The sequence below is a fragment of the Bufo bufo genome, chromosome 1 (genome assembly GCF_905171765.1).
Source record: "Bufo bufo chromosome 1, aBufBuf1.1, whole genome shotgun sequence".
In the NCBI taxonomy this organism is placed as follows: domain Eukaryota; kingdom Metazoa; phylum Chordata; class Amphibia; order Anura; family Bufonidae; genus Bufo; species Bufo bufo.
Window position 1 is genome coordinate 108,422,228 of NC_053389.1, and position 23,801 is coordinate 108,446,028.

Genomic DNA, 23,801 nt, shown 5'->3' on the forward strand with positions numbered 1-23,801 from the left:
CCCCTCTCTAGTAGCTATAGCCTCTAATATTATTACGCTCCAGAAATACATCCAGGCCCCTCTTGAATTCCTTTATTGTACTCACCATCACCACCTCCTCAGGCAGAGAGTTCCATAGTCTCACTGCTCTTACCGTAAAGAATCCTCTTCTATGTCTGTGTACAAACCTTCTTTCCTCCAGACGCAGAGGATGTCCCCTCGTCACAGTCCTGGGGATAAATAGCTGATGGGATAGATCTCTGTACTGACCCCTGATATATTTATACATAGTAATTAGATCTCCCCTAAGTCGTCTTTTTTCTAAAGTGAATAACCCTAATTTTGATAATCTTTCAGGGTACTGTAGTTGCCCCATTCCAGTTATTACTTTAGTTGCCCTCCTCTGGACCCTCTCCAGCTCTGCTATGTCTGCCTTGTTCACAGGAGCCCAGAACTGTACACAGTACTCCATGTGTGGTCTGACTAGCGGTTTGTAAAGTGGTAGGACTATGTTCTCATCACGGGCATCTATGCCCCTTTTGATGCAACCCATTATCTTATTGGCCTTGGCAGCAGCTGCCTGACACTGGTTTTTACTGCTTAGTTTGCGGTTTATTAAAATGTGACAGGCCGATAGAAACTAACGCAGAGACAATTGCTCTTCTAGATGTTAAATTTGCAAAATTGGCCGTTGGAACAAAGCTGCAAAGATGGCAATGAAATCAACTGAATAGGTGATAAATGCTAGTCCAGTGGTGGTCAGACCACCGAGGCCCCCACCAGTTGCCAAAACGTGGAACCATGTCTGTGGCTAGGAGAATTTTTAAAGGCGCGGTTGCTCATGTACCCCAGTGATTAAGAATCTTGGCTGATTGGAGGAGGAATCACCCGGTTTACCCCATGACTACTCTTCGGGTGCCCATGAGAGGTATCCCTTATGCACTTACCACACCCTGACCACTCTGGGTACAGGTACCTTAAAGGTGTTTTTATACAAGAGGGAAGGCCTGCTTTTCATACATTCTCCCTTTCGAGCCTCCAGAGTAAGAGATCTTTTTGGGGACTGTTGTGGAAGTTGAGATATTTTCAGATATAGCAGAGCTGAAATTGTTGCTGAGATAACCTGCAGCACTATGTAAAATGACACCTAACAAATGTAGATTTGGCAATTATTTGTGCTGAATGACCAACTCTGCTCTGCTAGACCTACATATGAATGTCATAATAACCTCATGAGCTATATTAGACTGTGATGTTACAGGGAAGACGAGCTGTGTAATCATATTTTTTTGTTGTTTTTGTTTTCTTGGTTAGTCATTTATTTTTATGATCCTTCACTAATAAGGCCAAATATTCATCCCTGCTTTTCGTCATCGTCCTCCGCATGTTCCAGGGATACTCATGTTTTGTTTTTCTCTTTATACTTGTTCTGATCCTTGGTTTGTGGGAGACACAGAAGCGTGACGGGAGGTGGGCCCTGAATGTGTTGTCAGGTTCCCCCCTCACGCTCCTGTGACTCCTTATTCATTCCACATGTGCTGCTTTCAGCCCCAGCAGCTGGGCGCATGCAGGGAGATGGCCAGTGTGCGGCAGATCTGGGAACACTGGTATTCCAAGGGCCGCGGCCAGCTGCCAAGCCAGCGCCGTGCGTGTTACAAGAGCAAGGAATGCAGGCCCAGAGACGTGACATGTTCCTTTAACTGCCTCACAACCAGACTGGTTGACCGTCGAAATGTATTATAGTACTGCGCTATATATTACATGATGTACAGTCGTGGCCAAAAGTTTTGAGAATGACACAAATATTAGTTTGCACAAAGTTTGCTGCTAAACTGCTTTTAGATCTTTGTTTCAGTTGTTTCTGTGATGTAGTGAAATATAATTACACGCACTTCATACGTTTCAAAGGCTTTTATCGACAATTACATGACATTTATGCAAAGAGTCAGTATTTGCAGTGTTGGCCCTTCTTTTTCAGGACCTCTGCAATTCGACTGGGCATGCTCTCAATCAACTTCTGGGCCAATTCCTGACTGATAGCAACCCATTCTTTCATAATCACTTCTTGGAGTTTGTCAGAATTAGTGGGTTTTTGTTTGTCCACCCGCCTCTTGAGGATTGACCACAAGTTCTCAATGGGATTAAGATCTGGGGAGTTTCCAGGCCATGGACCCAAAATGTCAATGTTTTGGTCCCGAGCCACTTAGTTATCACTTTTGCCTTATGGCACGGTGCTCCATCCTGCTGGAAAATGCATTGTTCTTCACCAAACTGTTGTTGGATTGTTGGAAGAAGTTGCTGTTGGAGGGTGTTTTGGTACCATTCTTTATTCATGGCTGTGTTTTTGGTAGGGGTGCACCGAAATTTCGGCAGCCGAAAATATCGGCCGACAATGTACCTAAACCATTTCGGCCGATATTGTTACATATCGGCCGAAAATATGGGGTGTGGGATTTGTCACCCACCATCTGCGGGCGGGCGCCGGGCGGGCGGTTTACTGCATCTTTATTTTACCTTACAATCGTGACGCTCCAGTAAGAACTCTGCAGGCAGAGCGGAGGGCGGCGTAACGTCACTTACTCACGTGACGCGCCTGCTCCGCCTCCTTCATTCATAAAGTGGGCGGAGCAGGTGCGTCACGTGAGTAAGTGATGTTACGCCGCCCTCCGCTCTGCCTGCAGAGTTCTTACTGGAGCGTCACGATTGTAAGGTAAAATAAAGATGCAGTGAGTGATGCTGTGAGCAGCAGGGCCGGGGCTGTTATGGGTAGGGGGATCGGTCTATGGCACTGCTATGGGGAGGGGGGATCTGTGCACTGTTATGGGGAAAGGGATCTGTGCACTGTTATGCCCATAACAGTGCACATATCCCCCCCTCCATAACAGTGCCACCCACAGATCCCCCTCTCCATAACAGCGCCACCCACAGATCCCCCTCTCCATAACAGCGCCACCCACAGATCCCCCTCTCCATAACAGCGCCACCCACAGATCCCCCTCTACATAACAGAGCCACCCACAGATCCCCCTCTCCATAACAGAGCCACCCACAGATCCCCCTCTCCATAACAGAGCCACCCACAGATCCCCCTCTCCATAACAGCGCCACCCACAGATCCCCCTCTCCATAACAGCGCCACCCACAGATCCCCCTCTCCATAACAGCGCCACCCACAGATCCCCCTCTCCATAACAGCGCCACCCACAGATCCCCCTCTCCATAACAGCGCCACCCACAGATCCCCCTCTCCATAACAGCGCCACCCACAGATCCCCCTCTCCATAACAGCGCCACCCACAGATCCCCCTCTCCATAACAGCGCCACCCACAGATCCCCCTCTCCATAACAGCGCCACCCACAGATCCCCCTCTCCATAACAGAGCCACCCACAGATCCCCCTCTCCATAACATCGCCAATGATTAAAAAAAAAGTATTTTAAAAGTATTTGGGCAAAAAGGCAGTTTCGGTTTCGGTTTTCGGTCAAGGGCATCCTGAATTTTCGGTTTCGGTTTCGGACCCGAATTTTCATTTCGGTGCACCCCTAGTTTTTGGGCAAAATTGTGAGTGAGCCCACTCCCTTGGATGAGAAGCAACCCCACACATGAATGGTCTCAGGATGCTTTACTGTTGGCATGACACAGGACTGATGGTAGCGCTCACCTTTTCTTCTCCGGACAAGCCTTTTTCCAGATGCCCCAAACAATCGGAAAGAGGCTTCATCGGAGAATATGACTTTGCCCCAGTCCTCAGCAGTCCATTCACCATACTTTCTGCAGAAGATCAATCTGTCCCTGATGTTTTTTTTGAAGAGAAGTGGCTTTTTTGCTGCCCTTCTTGACACCAGGCCATCTTCCAAAAGTCTTTGCCTCACTGTGCATGCAGATGCGCTCACACCTGCCTGCTGCCATTCCTGAGCAAGCTCTGCACTGGTGGCACTCCAATCCCGCAGCTGAATCCTCTTTAGGAGACGATCCTGGCGATTGCTGGACTTTCTTGGACACCCTGAAGCCTTCTTAACAAGAATTGAACCTCTTTCCTTGAAGTTCTTGATGATCCTATAAATTGTTGATTGAGGTGCAATCTTAGTAGCCACAATATCCTTGCCTGTGAAGCCATTTTTATGCAACGCAATGATGGCTGCACGCGTTTCTTTGCAGGTCACCATGGTTAACAATGGAAGAACAATGATTTCAAGCATCACCCTCCTTTTAACATGTCAAGTCTGCCATTTTAACCCAATCAGCCTGACATAATGATCTCCAGCCTTGTGCTTGTCAACATTCTCACCTGAGTTAACAAGACGATTACTGAAATGATCTCAGCAGGTCCTTTAATGACAGCAATGAAATGCAGTGGAAAGTTTTTTTGGGGATTAAGTTCATTTTAATGGCAAAGAAGGACTATGCAATTCATCTGATCACTCTTCATAACATTCTGGAGTATATGCAAGTTGCTATTATAAAAACTTAAGCAGCAATTTTTCCAATTTCCAATATTTATGTAATTCTCAAAACTTTTGGCCACGACTGTATAATAAATTCATAATACAGAATGTTATGTATGAGGCGGAGGTCGTTACTAGAATCTCTTGTAATGTAACCGGGAAGGAAAGTTTTATAGCAAATTTCTCTGGTTTAGAAAATAGATAATTAAAGGGGGTTTCCTATTAGCCAGAGCGCAGAGCAGCTACAAAAAACATCAATCACTCTAGAGGACCTGACATGTATTTGCATTACTTAGTCAAGCCTTGGATTTCTAAGGATACCTTGTAATGCTCCATTTCTCCTGTGGAGGCGCTGCTGGGGAATTCAACTTTTGCTGCCGGGGTCCTCCACAGATTAAAGGGGGTTTCCCACAAAGGACATTTATGTCATCCTCAGTAAAGAGGACTAAATGTCTGACCACATCACTGAGACCCCCAAAAATCACTAGAAAGGGGATCCAGGGACACCCCTGTTCCTCCTCACTGCACATCTACAAGGATCAGGAGTTTGAGTGGAACAGGACAGATGACAGCTGTATCCTTCAGCCCCGTAGACATTAAACGGGGCTACAGTGCACATGCATTACCACTGCTCCATTTAAACTCCTCCTTACTATAGTCAATGAGGAAAAATATGGGACTTGGGACCCCATTCTAGTGATTGAGGGTCTCGGCAGGAAACAGACTTTCATCACCTCCTATGGATAGGTGATAATTGTCCTTTGGGAACAACGGGAGTCATTTACTAACCAGAAATATGCCTATATTAGGCGTATTTCTGGTGCTGATTGCGGTGCAAAGGTACTTTGTGGCGCAATCTGCAACTTTTCTCCGCTCACGCCAGGTTTAAAAAAGTGGTTAGGGAAGGGGAAAGGCCAGTAAGCCAATCTTATTTACCATTTTCTACACATTGTTTAGGCAGTGTCACAGCGCGGTGTGGATGGTAAACTCCACACCGAACACAGGAGGGAAGGGGAAAGGTACTAGTCAAGGCTCGGACACTAGGGAAAGGGGGATGGTCACCACCTAGTGAATCCCTAATCCGAGCCCTGACTACTATCGGTATGAACAGACCTCGATGGTAGGAATTTTCATACGCAGGAACCTAAGCCCTATCTCACCCTAAAGGGCCCTGGAAATAGTGTCAGGACAACATATGACCTGTTTCTTCCCAGCTGAAGGAAATGGAGACTCCCTCAAGCCTAATATCAACAGATAGGGGAATACAACAAACTGAAAATAGTTAAAAGACCCTTAACTTCGATAAGTACGCGGACGAGCAGGAACTCAGTGGAGAACCAAACACCAGCACTTCAACAACCAAGAAGGAGCGATCAACATAGCATGATGGGTGAGACTAAACTAAATAGAAGAGTTGGAATGACCACTTAAGCTACTCCTGAGACAAGAGGTGTGGTCATAACCAGCAACAACACTGAAACAAGTGAAACCAAAGAGGCTGTCAGATCACATCATGTGCAGCCAGTCTCTTAGATCTTCTGACCCCTGTCACAGGAGATACCGTGACAGGCAGCTAGGAAGCTGTTTTACATTTAGAACCGGCAGTGGATTCGCCAAAGTTTTGTAGAGGCCAGAGCCTCGTCATAACTCTGGTGGATCTACTGCTAGCTAAAAGGCTTATTAAGACTGGGGTCTAAAACGCGGTCTTAATAAATGACTCCAAACCTCTTTTAGGCAACTGGTCTCCCGGTGAACAGATCTTTTTAAAGGGGTTTCTGACTCTTTTTTTTTTTATACTGATGACCTATGTTCCAGATAAGTCATCAGTATCTGATCGGTGGAAATTCCACAACCGGGAACCCTGCTAATCAGCTGTGGCCTTCTCGAAGCTTACCCTAGGACATATGATGTCCTGTTCATCAGTCGCTTGGCCTAGAAGCAGCTCAGTCCTATTCAAGCGAGTGAGGCTGAGCTGTGATAGCAAGCACAGCCGCTATATAAATTTTGGCGCTGTGCTTGGTAAGTTGTGAGGAGGCAGCGGCACTCATTAAAGAATTCCTCATTAAAGGGGTTCTGCACTTTGTTTAAACTGATGATCTATCCTCTGGATAGATCATCAGCATCTGATCGGCGGGGGTCCGACACCCGGGACCCCCGCCGATCAACTGTTTGAGAAGGCAGCGGCGCTCCAGCAGTGAACTGAGCTTGGCCGCGCCCAGGCAAGTTGATACTAGTCGTGACGTCACTGGGCCAGCGGTAAACAGTGAGAAGGCCGCGACGCTGCTTGAGCGCCGCTGCCTTCTCAAACAGCTGATTGGCGGGGGTCCCGGGTGTCGGACTTCCGCTGATCAGATGCTGATGATCTATCCTGAGGATAGATCATCAGTTTAAACAAAGTGCAGAACCCCTTTAAATTTAAATCCCAATTTGCCATTTCTTGTTACCAGTATTTCCTGGATTTGTGAACCACAACTCTGCCCTGTTATGGGAGCGGGAGATGTATTGCTTCATTACTGAGCAAATTTGGTATTTTATAGTCCAGGAAAGTCGTGTGCTATAGCTGCATCCCAATATTAGAATGTAGACTTCGTGTAATAACTTACGGTAGTGAATTACTGTAAAAAAACTTGATACCGTGGTACCTTGGAACCAAACCAGAGTTCGGTATTAAGTTTTTTTTTACAGTAATAACACCGCGCAACAATGATTTTGCGACTGAGAGAAAAACATGTGATTTAGGCCTCATGCACACGACCGTTTTTCGGGTCCGCGTCCAAGCCGCAGTTTTTGTGGCTCGGGTGCGGACCCATTCACTTCAATGGGGCCGCAAAAGATGCGGACAGCACTCCGTGCGCTGTCCGCATCCTTTGCTCCGTTCAGTGGCCCCGCAAAAAAAAATATAGCATGTCCTATTCTTGTCCGTTTTGCGGACAAGTATAGGCATTTCTACAATGAGCCTTCCGTTCTGCAAATTGCGGAAGGACACTGGCGGCTTCCGTTTTTTGCGGACCGCAAAAAAACGGAACGGTAGTGTGCATATAGCCTTATTTTAAAATAAGCGCGCTGATTCCAAATATGAACTCGGAATTAGCCTGACACGTCTAGATTTTAAGTTATACATGCAAAGCCTATTCAGTTATATTAATGCATTATATTGGAGATAGTCCAATGGACATGTCCAGGCCTTCTCCGGACGCACTCAGGCTGATGTCAGCAGTAAGTATATAAGGCAAGCTGGACAGATTTTGATAAAGTGATCTGTTATAGTGCTATCAGTTTTGAAACTTAAAGGGGTATTATCATCTTATCGATCAGTGTTAATTTAAAGGGCTTCTGTCACCCCCAAAACCCTTTTCTTTTTTGGGCTTGTTAAAATCCTTATTTAACGACAATTCCCTATATAGGGCTCTTACCTTTGGCTGTGGCTTCTTTTTCTTAAAAATGGATCTTTTAACATATGCAATACTTGCTGGTAGCCGCCGCAAAAAAAAACGCCCCCTCGTCCTGTTGATTGACAGGGCCAGCGAGCGCTCTCCTCCTCCGGCTGGCCCTGTCAGCATTTCAAATCCTGCGCCTGTCTTCATTCGGCACAGGCGCTCTGAGAGAAGGACGCTCGCCTCCTCAGCACTCCCTCAGTGCGCCTGCGCCGATGACGTCACCGAAAGAGATTTGCGCTTCCCATGGATACGGCCACATCTCGCCTGCCGCATCCATGGGCCGCGCCTGCGCACTGCAGCGTCTGCTATCCTGCGGCCGGCCTTTGGAAGAACTTGGGAACGCGCACGTCGCTTGCTCTTTCGGGCGGCCGCGCATGCGCAGAATCTATCCATCGCGTCTGAGATAGAGCCGCGCATGCGCGGCCGCCCGAACAGTTCGGGCGAGGCAGCGGAGTGTGCGGATGGACATCTAAGGATCGGGAGACTATTTCATAATAGGTAAGTATAATTTCTACTCGCACCACTAAATCCACCAACGATTGGGGGCTGATGTCGGCACTTTGTGGTCTGATGTAGGCACTTTGGGGGCAGATGGTGGAGGCACTTGGGGGCAGATGGTGGAGGCACGGGGGCAGATGGTGGAGGCACTTGGGGGCAGATGGTGGAGGCACTTGGGGGCAGATGGTGGAGGCACTTGGGGGCAGATGGATGTAGCAGAGCTGAATATGCTGCTGTTAAGCCATAGTTGGAGTGGGGAAGGGAATAGACAGATGTAGCAGAGCTGTATATGTGGCGGGTCAGCATCAATGCTGGTGAAAGAGCGAAACAGATGTAGCAGAGCTGAATATGTGGCTGTTCTGACACAGTGCTGGTTGAAGAGAAAAACTGATGTAGCAGAACTGTATAAGCGGATGGTCAGCCTCAGTGATGGTGAAAGAGAGAGAGATGAACTCGAACTGTATGAGGCTGTTCAGCAACAGTGCTAGTGTGGAAGTGATATATATATATATATATATATATATATATATATATATTATAGCAGAGCTGTATAAGCGGATGGTCAGCCTCAGTGATGGTGGAATAAAGAGTTGTAGCAGAGCTTTATATGCGGACCGTCAACCTCAAGGATGGTGGGAGAGTATAATAAAGATGTAGCTGAGCTGTATATGAAGCCCTTGAGCCAAATTTATGATAGGAGACTGGAGAAGAAACATGTTCCTGAGCTATATATGCATCTATACATGGTGTAAGGTTTATACACAATTGTAGTACAGCTGTGATAGAAAGATATCTGCATCAGTGCTGGGGGGTGGGGGATGGTCATGTTTTATGGGAGGCAAATGCACAGCTTATAAGTCTACTGGCTGACAATCTTTTGAGCTAATGTATAATATGGAATTATAGTGTTTGCTGCACAGAATGGGTTTGTAAAAGATCAGACTGAGATTGTGTGTAAAACTGTGCAGGACAGCCACATGTTACTGTACACTGAGCTCACTTATCACAGCTCTCTGAGGATTCCACAGCAGGGGGAGGGGCCTCACACACACTGCAGGCTGCCAGACTGATGACTCATTCTCTTCACATGAACGAGCACGTAAGTGCTCAGTGTGATGTCATAAGGAGGCGTGGCCGGCCTTCACTCAAACTGCCTAAGCCCGCCCAGCCTTAGCAGCAGAAAACCAGGAAGTGAACAACAGAGTGACTGCAGGTGAGGATGAATAAGCGAGATGAGAATACCCCTTTAAAGGGGTATTCTCATCTTAATGATCACTGTTAAATCTGTTAATGATTTGACAGTGATCATTTTTCTAAATACATTTTATTACCCAATTCCCACCCTTTTTTAGAAAATAAGTCCCCTCTTACCTGATGTTGTCTTTGGTCTCCCCTGGTTACGGCCATCTCTCCTGTCGAATCCCGCGTTAGCCCAGAGTAACACACAGTGCAATAAACCTGAGGTGCCCAAGTTTTATCTCAATCTCCAATTTTACAGTCAAACTAATACTTGTAAGCAAGACGCACTCGCTTTGTCAGATTCTTGCGCTGATCGTAAGTAGTGTATTTGCAGCATATGTAGCTGAAATTGTCTGGATCGTTAACACATTTGCGTTTATCCATCTTAAAGGGGTATTCTCATCTTCCCTTTTCATACTTACCTTCCTTGAGCGCGACGTTCACTTCCTGGATTCTTCTCCCGGCTGGGCCGCGCTTGCGCAGAAGACTGAAGATTCACTCCCAGCCAGGCCGCGCCGCGCAATGTCCTGAACGCGCACGCCGCCGTGCATGCGCCATGATGACTTCTTCCTGGCCAGTATAGTACAGAACCGCGAACGCGCACGCCGGCTCTGTACTATACAGGCTAGGAATAAGTCACCATGGCGCATGCGGCGTGCGCGTTCAGAACATTGCCCGGCCGGGAGAAAATCTTCAGTCTTCTGCGCAAGCGCGGCCCAGCCGGGAGAAGAATCCAGGAAGTGAACGTCGCGCTCAAGGAAGGTAAGTATGAAAAGGGAAGATGAGAATACCCCTTTAAGATGGATAAACGCAAATGTGTTAACGATCCAGACAATTTCTGCTACATATGTGGCAAATACACTACTTACGATCAGCGCAAGAATCTGACAAAGCGAGTGCGTCTTGCTTACAAGTATTAGTTTGACTGTAAAATTGGAGATTGAGATAAAAGCTGGGCACCTCAGGTTTGTTGCACTGTGTGTTACTCTGGGCTAACGCAGTGGTTGAATGGTAAAAGGAATGGCTTTTGCAGTGCCTATGGTTTGGCGTGAGCAGAAAAATCACCATTCAGACTATTACTTTTGCATGACTAAAATCGCCGGATATTCAAAGAGAAACAAGTCACAAATTGTGTATCCTGACTGAGTCTGCTCTTAAACCAGTACCACACGATGTAGAGAACCCAGTGCCTGCCCGTCCCACAGCAGGAACGGCAATAGAAACAGACGGTTCTGATCCTGATGAAGATGTTGATTGTCGCAATGTATTTCCTGATCCAGAACAACTGGAGGTTCAGCCGCACTTGCTGGGCCAATCAGATTTAGATGATCTGGTAAGAGAACTGTCATTATCTAAAGAAAAGTCAGAACTGCTAGCTTCTAGACTTCAGGAATGGAATTTGCTACAACGAGGCACCACAACTTCACACTCCTGTCATCGACACACCAAGTTAGCTGCATACTATGCAATGGAAAGCGATGTCTGTTTCTGTACTGATGTAAATGGTCTTATGATGGAGGTAGATGGTACACATGTTCCCGATGAATGGAGGCTATGCATAGACTCTAGCAAAACAAGTTTGAAAGCTATCTTGTTGCACAATGGTAACGAATAACCATCTGTTCCATTGGCTCAGGCGGTTGGAATGAAAGACCCTTGCTTCTATGGAGTTAATTTTGAAAATGATCAAATACTCAGAACATAAATGGAATATTTGTGCTGACCTGAAAGTGGTAGCACTGCTGCTTGGCCTACAGTCAGGGTACAAAATAAGACAGTGGCCTCTCAGAGTCGAGCACACAGTTGGTCAGTACAATGTACAACACAAATCACTGGTCGATCCACTTCAAGTTTATCTTCCACCACTTCACATTAAACTTGGTTTAATAAAAAATTTTGTAATTGCACTTCGTGATGGAAATGGTTTCCAGTATTTGAAGGAGAAGTTTAGCACACTGAAAACTGATGCTAAAATATAGGCCAGAATTTTTATTGGCCCAGAAATCAACAAACTAATGCATGATGACACATTCAGAACAAAGCTCAACCCTCTGGACCTTGCAGCTTGGGAAGCATTTGTGCTAGTAGTGCAGAACTTCCTTTAGAACAGACGAGCTGCAAACTATGCTGAATTAGTAGACAAAATGCTTACAGCCTATGAACAACTTGGCTGCCGAATGTCATTGTAAGTGCATTTCTTACATTCCCATCTTGACTTTTTCCCGCCCAATTTGGGACACATAAGTGACGAACATGGAGAGCGGTTCCATAAAGATATTTCTACAATGGAGAACAGGTATCAAGGCCGCTGGAATCCCAACATGATGGGGGACTACTGCTGGTTTGGAAAATATGACCGTTCACAAACGCAAAAGCAGATGCCTGAAGCACTTTTAACCCCTTAGTGACCAAGCCTGTTTGGGCCTTTATGACCAAGCGTTTTTCTTCCTTTTTTTATGGTCTCGTTCCAAGAGCTATAACTTTTTTATTTTTTCATCTATATAGCTTTATGAGGGCTTGTTTTTTACGGGAAAAGTTGTAGTTTTTAATGGCGCCATTTTGGGGTACACATAACTTTCTGATTAACTTTTATTAACTCTTTCTGGGAGGGAGATGGGGAAAAATAGCAATACTGCCACTGCATTTTTACATTATACATTTTTTGGCGTTCATTTTTCGGTACAAATAACATAATATCTTTATTCTCTGGGTCAGTACGATTACAGTGATACTAAATACTTATAATTTTGTTTACGTTTTACTACTTTTTTTTCAATAAAACACCTTTTATTAACCAAAAAAATTATTTTGCATTGCCACTTCACAAGACCCATAACTTTTTTTAATTTTTTTATATGGAATTGTGTGAGGGCTTGATTTTTGAAAGACGACTTGTATTTTTCATTGGTATGATTTTGGAGTAAATGCCGCTTTTTGATCGCTTGTTATTAATTTTTTTTCGGTGGAAACTAAGAATAAATTCGAAATTCTGGCTTTTTTTATTTTTTATTTTTTACGGCGTTCACCATAGGGGATAATTTATGTAATATTTATGTAGTCCCGGTCGTTACGGACGCGGCAATACCAAACATATGGGGGATATTTTCTTTTTGCAATTTTTTTCATTGAAAAGCGTATTTTCAATGGAAAAAAAAAGCATATTTTTTTATTTTATGGAATTTTTTAAATTTAATAAATGTGTATTTTTTTTCTATTTTTTTTACTACTTAATAGTCCCACAAGGGGACTATAATATACAGTATTTTGATTGCTTTTAAAATGTAATGCATTATCTCTATAATACATTGCATTTCAATAGCAATGCTATTCAAACATTGACCAGCAGGCTGCGCTAGAGAGGCACAGCCTGCTGGAGGTAACGGAAGACAGGCTCGGGGCCCTGATCGGAAGCAAGGTAAGCTTCCCAACACATCAGCACCCCGCGATCGCATTTTCGGGGTGCTGATGGGAGACAGAGGGAGTCCGCTCCCTCTGTCACCACTTTACATGCAGCGGGCGCCATTGCGCCCGGCATGTAAAGAGGCTGTTAGAGCAGGGACCCGGCTCTCATGTGAAAACGCGGCGGCCCAGCCTAAGGCCCCTTAGTGACCGCTGTAAAAACACGTATGGGTGGTCACTAAGGGGTTAACAGTACTGGGCCTTGCTCAAGTAAGACTTTTAAACTGAAAAACAAGACTTTTTGAAATTTTGTTATTCCATTACATTTTCATACACTGTTTACTACGCAAACTTTGATGTAGTGGTTAGTGTTGTAAATTCAATTTGAGGCCTCATGCACAGTTCCGTTCTATGTCCCCATAAGCATGCCGTATACTGTTGTATTCAGAAGCAGAAGTTCTGAGGAACTGAAGATTTGCCCAGCTCAGAGATGTCGCCACATAGGCCTTTATAAGTAAAGAATAATTTCAATCATGTAATGACATAGAGAACGATATTACGTGAACAGTGCCCAAGTATTGTAGTCTGATGGGCATCAGGATGACCAGGGTTTGGCATGGATATGAATGTCATTTGTTAGTTACTAGAATATGATATTTCTCAGGGAATATCTTGTTTCCTCCTCATCATGAACATTTCAATAATGAAAAACACATGTGAATTGTAACAACATAGAATGGGAGAGTTGGTGTCTCTCTGTCGCTCTGGTTACCAGCTTGATTTGGTTACAAGATCTGCATTTTAACTCTTTTTATTGCCATTGTATGTCCATGTAGTTCAATTGCAGTTGTAGATTAAATTGATGAGCTAAGGATTACACCTAGAACTATTTTATTGCATTGTAAATGCTGCCATCATACACTATGCCACTAGATGGAGCTGTGCTAAAATTGTGCCAAACTTTACCACTCTTGTAACTTAAAGCTGCCAGTAGGGGGTGATGTGATTGGTCTTGTCATGAACTTTGTTTTAAACAAAAATGTACAATATTGTATAATTTATATTATGATCATTTAAGGTTTTTTTTTTCCATAGATGGCAGCACAGAAGCTCAGGCCGGTTGGAAAAGTGACTTTCTCAATCTCTAGCCGTACAGACTCAGGAGTCCATGCAATCTGTAATTCTGCGCATGTGGACATTGAAAGGACCCCAGATAAATCTCCATTCTCTGAAGACATATTAGTAAAAGCTTTGAATTTCCATCTACACCCTGAGCCCATCAGGTGAGTATTACCAATATTTGGCAAAAGTGCTGCTCCTCCACCCCCAACCAGCTCATACTGCTTTAATGAACATTACTATAATACTGACCCCATATCGATGAATAGAATTACTATAATACTACCCCCATATAGATGAATAGAATTACTCATTACTCAGATCCGCACTTCCGTTCCGCAAAAAAATAGAACATGTCCTATTCTTGTCCGCAATTGCGGACAAGAACAGGCATATTCTATTAGTGTCGGCAATGTGCAGTCCTCAAAATGCGGAACGCACATTGCCGCTTTCCGTGTTTTGCGGATATGCGGCTCCGTGAATCCGCAAAACACGTTGCGGACGTGTGAATGGAGCCTAATGCAGGACTGATTCCTAGAATGATGAGGCCACAATTCTATAAGGAACTCCTCCGGCATTCTAAGCAAAGCTCCATTAACATGAAGGTGTTATCCCATGATTGATGTAAAAAATTATAATCAGACATCATATAGTCCATGACGGTCTCTTTCTAACACAGCTAGAACCAGCCCTGTACCTCACATGGATCCAGAGATCTCCCCATTCATTGCCATAATTGCTCTGCTAGATTTTCTTAAGACTTGCAGCTGAGGGTGTATGCCCTGTTGTTTTCAGGGGGCATGCCCTTTCTGCTGCAGCTCTCTTCCTGCAACTGGCACAACTTCTAACAGTAAATATGGCTGGTGGCAGTTGAAGGACTGTGGAACTGAGCATGTGCGACCAGCTCAGTAGGTGGACATGCACTTTACTATAAAAATTAAACACCAGGGGGCGCCATTATGGTGAAGCAAAGGGAATATTTCACAACTGGAGCATTTGTTTGGAGAAAGTACAGTGCTCTTGTGATGCGTCTCTATAATGTGGTGTTCCCCTTTAACTGAGGGTCACATTTTCATAATTTTTCTGTAATTGCTCTTGAAAAAATTCTGATCTATATCGCTGTGCATTTATGGAACTGGTTTAACCACGGCTAGGCTTGTGTTATCCTGTGGTCAATCTCAAGATGGTCCTGGAAGACGTTGAGAGGTATCGGGCATGCTGCAAGTCAAGTGCTTCACTTAACAATTGTTTTGTGTTTTAATTATATGGGCATGATCTGGCGCTGAGGACAGGGCGCTTTAAAAATCTATGGCAGATGCCGCTGGCAGTCGGGAGGAATCCAGTAAGAGATAAGCGGCAGCGCGCAGCGTGTTTACTGTTGCTAATAGATGAGATGGAGCGGCAATGATTTCTGGCTCGTGAACACAGAAAACTGTACATTCCTGTCCGTAATGCATCGCTCACGCACACAATGCGTTGCCATAGTAACCAATTAGCAATATAGGACTCGCTGTTCTGCTCTTACCTTGAGGGGGAGAGGGAATAGGTCTAGTACATAAGCCTAGGGGACTCCTGCTTTTTGGGAAATCAGACTACAGTGTATTGAAAGCATTGGTATGTTAACCCATTAATATTCTCCAGTATCGAGCGGTTAAAGGGCCAGCAACAACAAACTTCCACTAGAAGTCAGCAAATTTATGATGTGCTTTAGATGCTTTTTGTCTTTTCCTAAACAGATGTGGCTAAGGGAATCGAGAAAAGCGCCATGTTTATTAAACTGCGCCTGTCAGCAGGACCAATCCCATTAAAGGAGCATTCACACGACCGTATGTATTTTACGGTCCACAAAACGCGGATCCACAAAAATACATCTGATGTCCGTGTTGCGTCATTTTTTTTATTTTTTTTTTTGCGGACCTGTTGTAACAATGTCTATTTTTGTCCACAAAAAGAACAAGAATTGGACTTGTTCTATCTTTTTTTGCAGGACTGCAGACCCATAGAAATGAATGGGTCCATGTACGATCCGCAAAAACTGTGAATTGGATGCGGACAAGCAATACGGTTGTGTGAATAGGGCCTAAACCAGACATACTGCCTGCTAGGGTTGATCCTGATGATTAGGCTCCATTCACACAACCGTATTTTTGCTCCACATCCAATCATCAGTATTTGTGGATTGGATGCGGACTAGGGCTGCAGTAAGCGATTATTTAAGTAATCGAGTATACTATTGATTATTTTTTACGATTAATCGAGTAATCTAATAAGAAAAACCTTCTTAAAATAACGTATTGCTTTATAAAAATGTCCCCCTTTCCCAGTGCCTCCTATGCCATCCACCATGTCCCCCACTCCTCCAGTGCCATCAGATCAGCAGCCCCTCCATGCCATGTCCCCCAGTGCCCCCATGATGGCACTGCCATCAGCCCCTCCATCCAGATTGCCATAATGTCCCCCTTCCCCAGTGCCTCCATGCCATCCACCATGCCCCCCACTCCCCCAATTCAGCCCCTTCATGTGCCAAATCACAGGTTCCCCCATTAACCCCTCTCCCCTCCCAATAACTTTATACATGCCAAATCACAGGTGCTCCTATTAACCCCTCTCCCCCCACCAATAACGTTATACATGCCAAATCACAGGTTCCCCCCTCCCCCCGCCAATAACTTTATACATGCCAAATTACAGGTGCCCCCATTTCCCCCAGCCCATGGCAATTTACAGGTGCCACCATTCCCGCCGCTGCTGCCTCTGCCAACTTTTTACATACCTTTCAGTGCAGGTCCCCAGCATGCACTGGGGACCTGACGTCACACACAGCCCCATCCAGCGCGCTGACGATGTGTGAATGCAAGGTCCTGCAGCGCGGTGCCGACGGGATGCCACGGAGCGGTAAGGGAAAAGCTTGATTTCACTCACGCTCCGTGGTCATGTGATTTAAACAAATCCTTGATGCAGAAAAACTGCATCAAGGATTTTTTTGCCTCGATTTCATCGATTAAATTGATGAATTGTTTCAGCTCTAATGTGGACCCATACGTTTCAATGGGGCCTCAAAAAATCTGTATGTCTGTTCCACAGTCCCACAAAAAAATAGAACAGAGAACAATAGGCATTGGTTTGATGACTCTGGGGAATGAAAAAAAAAAAAAAAACAGATGCGACACGGACATCATCCATTATTTTTTGCGGACTGCAAAATACATGCGGTCGTGTGGATGGCTTTCCATAAAAAAAATAATTAAGATTTGTATCCTTTATGCAAATAAGGACCTTACAATGGTGGCCAACATGTGTCCTGCACTTTCTCGCTCCTCAAAGTACAGATGTAGCAGGGTTAACTCACAAACTTAACTCAAATTTCTTAAAGGGAACCTGTCACCGGGATTTTGGGTATAGAGCTGAGAACATGGGTTGCTAGATGGCCGCGAGCACATCCGCAATACCCAGTCCCCATAGCTCTGTGTGCTTTTATTGAGTATAAAAACCGATTTGATACATATGCAAATTACCCTGAGATGAGTCAGAGCTTGAAAATATGACTCTTCTCTGGTCACACAAGTAAGATATGACTCTTTTATGTTAATTTGCATATGTTTAAAATGTTTTATTTTTACACAATAAAAGCACACAGAGCTATGGGGACTGGGTATTGCGGATGTGCTCGCGGCCATCTAGCAACCCATGTCTTTAGCTCTATACACAAAATCCCGGTGACAGGTTCCCTTTAACTGGTCGTATTATCTTGAAACAAAAGCCATTGAAAAGCAATTGAAGGTGTTTGCTTAACGCATTTAGTTTAGATAACAAGTCTCATAAAGCATGTGTGTTAACTCTACTACATCTGTATTTCTGTTTCCAGAAAAGCCTTTTACCGTCCGCTACCTCCAACAGATGGTCCCTGTAGGTCTGTTGTGCCTCGGTCCAGTTAGACCAGTTCACTTCTGTGGGGCTTTCTACATATTTGCGGTCAGTGACTCTGGACTGCAGCGTCTGCAATAGTTCCCTACTTTTAGACTTGTGGCATTGAATATGTTTTATAAACATCCCCCTAACAAAAGCTTTAAAGGTATCCCAAACTAGCGTCCGTGATGCAGATCCAATATTAAAGGGGTTCTGCAGTTTGTTTAAACTGATGATCTAACCTCTGGATAGATCATCAGCATCTGATCGGCGGGGGTCCGACACTCGGGACCCCCACCGATCAGCTGTTTGAGAAGGCAGCGGCGCTCCAGGAGTGCCGCGACCTTCTCCCGGTTTCCCTCAGGCCCAGTGACGTCATAACTAGTATCAACTGGCCTGGGCGGGGCTAAGCTCTGTTCACTTGGATGGAGCTTAGCCCCGCTCAGGCCATTGATACTAGTCGTGACGTCACTGGGCCTGAGGTAAACAGCGAGAAGGCCGCGGCACTACTGCCAGCACCGCTGCCTTCTCAAACAGCTGATCGGCGGGGGTCCCGGGTGTCGGACCCCGGCCGATCAGATGCTGATGATCTATCCAGAGGTTAGATCATCAGTTTAAACAAACTGCAGAACCCCTTTAAATGACATAAATCCCTGCATCTCTGTCAGTATACCCCCAGAGTCGTGGAGTAGTGTTAGCCAGAAAGGGTTTAATTTCCAGAGCCCCCTACCTCTCGCTGATTTAGGGTCCAAGCTTAGCTCGACCCTGATAGGGGAGTGATCAGAAATACTTCTGGGCATATACTCAACTGTACGGACAAGCTGCAATATCTGTTGATTACCCACTGCCAGGTCGATTCGAGACAATGTGTTATGGGAACTAGAATAGCAGGAGAATTGTCTAACATTAGGATTACAACCCCTTCAGATGTCCCACAGCGCTTTTTCCAGGAGAACTTTTGCCATACTTGACAACGATGCTTCCTCAGAAGTAGCAGCCTCACGAAATGTATCCATGTTATGGTCAAGCACCATATTGAAATCTCCAACAATAAGTGTGGGGGCGCTCGGCGACGCAGCCATAAAGGTTAGTACATGCTTCAATACCTCTCCCGTATATGGAGGAGGAATATGCAGCGCTACAATGATCAGCGCTGTTTGAAATATAGTAGGGTAGGCATACATACCGACCACAAGGGTCTATACTGACCTTAGAACACTAAAAGGGCATCTGCTTATGTACAAGCAGACTGACCCCCCTGGCATGAGTAGAATACGTGGAATGGTATGCCTGCCCCATCCAGGAGCGATGCAATGTGCCTACAGATTCCCTCGTCAGATGTGTTTCTGACAAGCAAATAATGTCAGGTTGGAATTGCCGCAGTGAATTGAACACAGAATGTCTTTTGGATGCGTCACCAAGGCCCCTCAGGTTCCAGGCTAACACATTAACCCCCATCATCAAAACCCAGAGATAAGATCTGCGGTCCCCGGATAACACACACTTCCAACCCCATATATCATTTCCCAGCAGATGTATACTCTAATATAGAAAGAAAGAGTGGTGCAGTTATGGTGCGGTTCCCCAAAACTTGCAAACAAAATCACATTCCCCCACTGTAACACGTGGATCAGGGCTATGTGTATACCCAGCAGCCGTGGGCGATGTGAGCTTGTATAAGACCTAAAATACGGTCTAGCTTCCTGTTAGAAAAATATCACTCGCGTCCTCACTTCTCCCCGCACTTTAGAAAACATTCAGTAGGCATCCCGTCACTAAACATGAAATAACATCTACATCTTAAACGGAACCAGAAACATAATCAGACTTGAGTCCCCTTTACTTTGACTCTCCAGGTGATATCCTTTTCCAGACTTCCCAGTTGGGGTCATTCTTCACTGTGCCTACTGCCGTAGCTGGGCCTCATTATTGTCTAGCCAAGACACTGCCTCTGCTGGTGAGTAGGGATGAGCGAACCCGTGGAAGTTCGGGTTCGCCGGGTTCGGCCGAACTTCAGGTCAAAGTTCGAGTTTGGGACCCGAACTTGACCCCGAACCTCATTAACCTGTTTAGAACATAGGGCGTACCGGTACGCCCTGATGTCCCGATCCTTAAGGACACATGACACCACCCCCCCCCTCCCCCGTCCCATTTCAGCGATCGCCGCAAACTGCAGGTCAATTCAGACCTGCAGTTTGCTCTTTTACCTGGTGCGGTGGGCGGCGGAGCCATCGGGTCCCCATGGGGCTGTAGGGGGGACCCGATGGCATGGAAGGCAGCGCGATGCCTTCCTGAGGCATCTGCGCTGCCTTCCGGTGACGAGCCTGTGAGATCCAGCCCCCTGGATCTCACAGGCCGGAAGCTGTATGAGTAAGGCTCCATTCACACGTCCGCATTTTCGTTCCGCTTTTTGCGGAACGGAATTGCGGACCCATTCATTTCTATGGGACCTGGAATTGCGGATCCGCACTTCCGGGTCCGCATTTCCGTTCCCGAAAAATATAGAACATGTCCTATTCTTGTCCGCATTTGTGGACAAGAATAGGCATTTTCTATTAAGTGCTGGCGATGTGCGGACCGCAAAATGCGGAATGCACATCGCCGATGTCCGTTTTTTGCGGATCCACACACACGGACGTGTGAATGGACCCTAATACTCACTGTATTACTCATACAGCCAATGAATTTCAATTGTTGCCCCTCATCAGTGTGGAGTAGGATTCTGGCTAACCAGGAGCAATGCCTTGGAGACTACTCAAACAAAACAATAGCTGATCTTAGGGAGACCAGCTACAGAAAACACTGTGGAGCCTCATTTAAGGGTCCATTCACACGTCCGTTTTTTCTTTCCTGATCTGTTCCGTTTTTTCAGGAACAGATCTGGACCAGATCTGGACCCATTCATTTTCAATGGGTCCTGGAAAAAAACGGACAGCTCAATGTCTGATTTTTTTCAGGACCCATTGAAAATGAATGGGTCCAGATCTGTTCCTGAAAAAACGGAACAGATCAGGAAAGAAAAAACGGACGTGTGAATGGACCCTTAGAGTCTCGACACAGCAATCCAAAGTGCAAAGCTCCCTGGGAAACAGTGATATGCAAAATAACCGTGGAGCCCCAGTTATGGGTCTTCAACACAGTGAAAGCCAGATATCCCTCAAAGGAAGGAAAAACGAGCAAATAAAATGTCATTCTCAAAATGATCCAAACATGAAGTAGACATATGGGGAATGTAAAGTAATAATTATTTTTGTAGGTATTAGTATGTATTATAGAAGTAGAGAAATTGAAACTTGGAAATTTGCTAATTTTTCCAAATTTTTGGCAAGTTTGGCATTTTTTTATAAATAAAAATGAATTTTTTTGACTCCATTTTACCAGTGTCATGAAGTACAATATGTGACGGAAAAACAGTCTCAGAATGGCCTGGATAAGTCAAAGCGTTTTAAAGTTAACACCACATAAAGTGGCACTGGTCAGATTTGCAAAAAAATGGCCTGGTCCTTAAGGTGAAATATGGCTGTGTCCTAAAGGGGTTAAAGTCAATGGGGACCCGAACTTCACTTTATTATTTTTCATTATAACATGGTTATAACGGAGAATAATAGGATTCTTAAGACAGAATGCTAAATAAAATGGCCATTGAGGGATTAAAAAAAAAAACCTCCTCTCATCCACTTGATCACGCAGCCGGTATCCTCTTCTTTCTGCAGGACCTGCAAAAGGTCTATCTTAATTCAGCAGGACCTGCGATGATGTCACCGCGCTCAGGGCGGTGACATCATCGCAAGTCCTTTTGCAGGTCCTACTGAGAGAGGAAAGAAGAGGATACCGGCTGCGCGATCAAGTGGATGAGGTAAGTTTCTTTTATTATTATTTTTAACCCCTCAATGGCCATTTTATTTAGCATTGTGTCTTAAGAATGCTATTATATTCCGTCATAGCCATGTTATAATAGAAAATAATAAAATCACCCGAACACCGAACCCGAACTTAAGTGAAAAAGTTCGGGTTCGCTCAACCCTACTGGTGAGTCAAAGAAATGTGTGGAGCCCTTAGCTGCCACTCGGAGCCTTGCTGGATGAAACATGGAATAGGGCACTTGTAGGGCTCATAGGCATTTTTTTAACATCCATATACTGGGCCCTTCCCTCCGCTGAAAAATCCGGAAATGTTATTGCCGTCAATAGCAATCAGACCCTTTTTCATGTGCCTTATGTAGAATAATGTTCCGCTCGCTATAATGTAGAATCCGAATCAGGACAGGTCGCGGGGGGCTCCCCAGAGGTAGCTGCCTCGTGGGTACTCGGTGAGCACGTTCCACTGCAAACAGGGGAGTGAGCGACTCCTTTCCAAAAGTTTCCAGCAGCCAGTTTTCAAAAAATATACTTGGGTCACGAGCTTCCCCCCTCTCAGGTACCCCAATGATTCTAATATTATTGTGCCTCATTCTATTCTCAAAGTGGTCAGACTTAGCAGCAATCAGGGCAATGTTAGTTCTAGCTCTTTTCATGTCTCTTTTCATAGGGGGTACACAGTCCTCCAGAGTGCTCACCCTCCTTTCCACTTTGGTCATGCGCTCAGAGACTTTTTGTAGGTCATGTCTAATTATATTGACATCTCCATAAAGTTTCTCATAGAAGAAATGGCGGTATTACACTCCACAACCGATTTTTCACAAGATGGGTATAGTTTTAATTCGCAGAATCAACCCTACCAGGCAGTATGTCTAAGTTAATAGGGTTGATCCTGCTGCTATGTCCCTTTTTAATGCCATACAGTTTTTTATTTACCCAAAATAATGTATGCTGGCCAAGAGGTGGCATGAAGAAGTGGTAGGTGTCCACCTTGTCTACCAAAGTGCACTAAATGTATCCTCTTGTATGCACCAGTCTGGGCCAATTTGAGCCATTTTTGTCATGCACTTGTAAGGATGTTTTGGACGGGATTTTGCTTGGCTCCTAGAAGTGTATTGTTGTAGATGCTCATAATATTCCACCCTCCTTCCCCAGCATACTGAAGGCCATACGTGTAAGCAACGACTTCCATGCTCGTTTCAAGGCGATCTCCAGGACTTATTTTTACAGAGTAGTCACTGGATGTAAACACACAGATTTACCGGTATTTGAACGGAATCGATGCTGGGCAGCAAGTGAGAGGTAAGTGTGGCGCCATACTGTGACTATAAAGGCATGTTCACACGTGGCAGGTTTGTTGCAGAAATTTCTGCAACTGAAAGTCACTTCCATGCATCTGAATAGAGTTGTTCCAGCAGCAAACACGTGGATTTCCGGAGAACCCTTGTAGAAATTCTGAAAGCAAATCTGCCTCATATTCTTTTACCTGTCTATATAAGTGGGATGAGCAGATTGAATGGAGGCGCTAACATTTATGTTGCATCTTTTCCATTCAGGTATCTTGAGGATTCACAGATTCAGGAAGCAGCACAGTTATTTGTCGGGACGCATGATTTCAGTGGCTTCAGGTCCACAAGTAAGAATACACCATTTGAGTCTCCAGTCAAGACTTTGCTGCAGGCGTCTGTAGTCCCATCCACCAGCCTTTTACCAAATCACTTACAAAACAGGTAAGACAAGAATGGTTCCTTAAAGGGGTGCTCAGGGAGTTAAGAACAATTACTGAAAATACTTAAATATTACTTTTTTTTTATATAAATATATTCCCAATTACCTTTCATTAGTTATAATGGCTTGTTTTGTCTAGAGAGCAATCACGAGGAAAATAAAAATGGCCGCTGTCCTATTAGTACACTCAAAA

At 45.0% G+C, this 23,801-nt stretch overlaps 1 protein-coding gene across 2 annotated transcripts in view; it reads left to right on the top strand.

Annotated features, from left to right (window-relative positions):
• PUSL1 (pseudouridine synthase like 1) overlaps nt 1-23,801 on the top strand; it is a 69,592-nt gene that overhangs the window by 33,455 nt on the left and 12,336 nt on the right. For both annotated transcript variants that reach the window (XM_040427744.1, XM_040427754.1), the window contains exons 3-5: nt 14,094-14,281; nt 23,036-23,182; nt 23,437-23,610. In XM_040427744.1, coding sequence (XP_040283678.1) covers nt 14,094-14,281; nt 23,036-23,182; nt 23,437-23,610 — 509 coding nt within the window. The remainder of the gene's footprint in view (nt 1-14,093; nt 14,282-23,035; nt 23,183-23,436; nt 23,611-23,801) is intronic.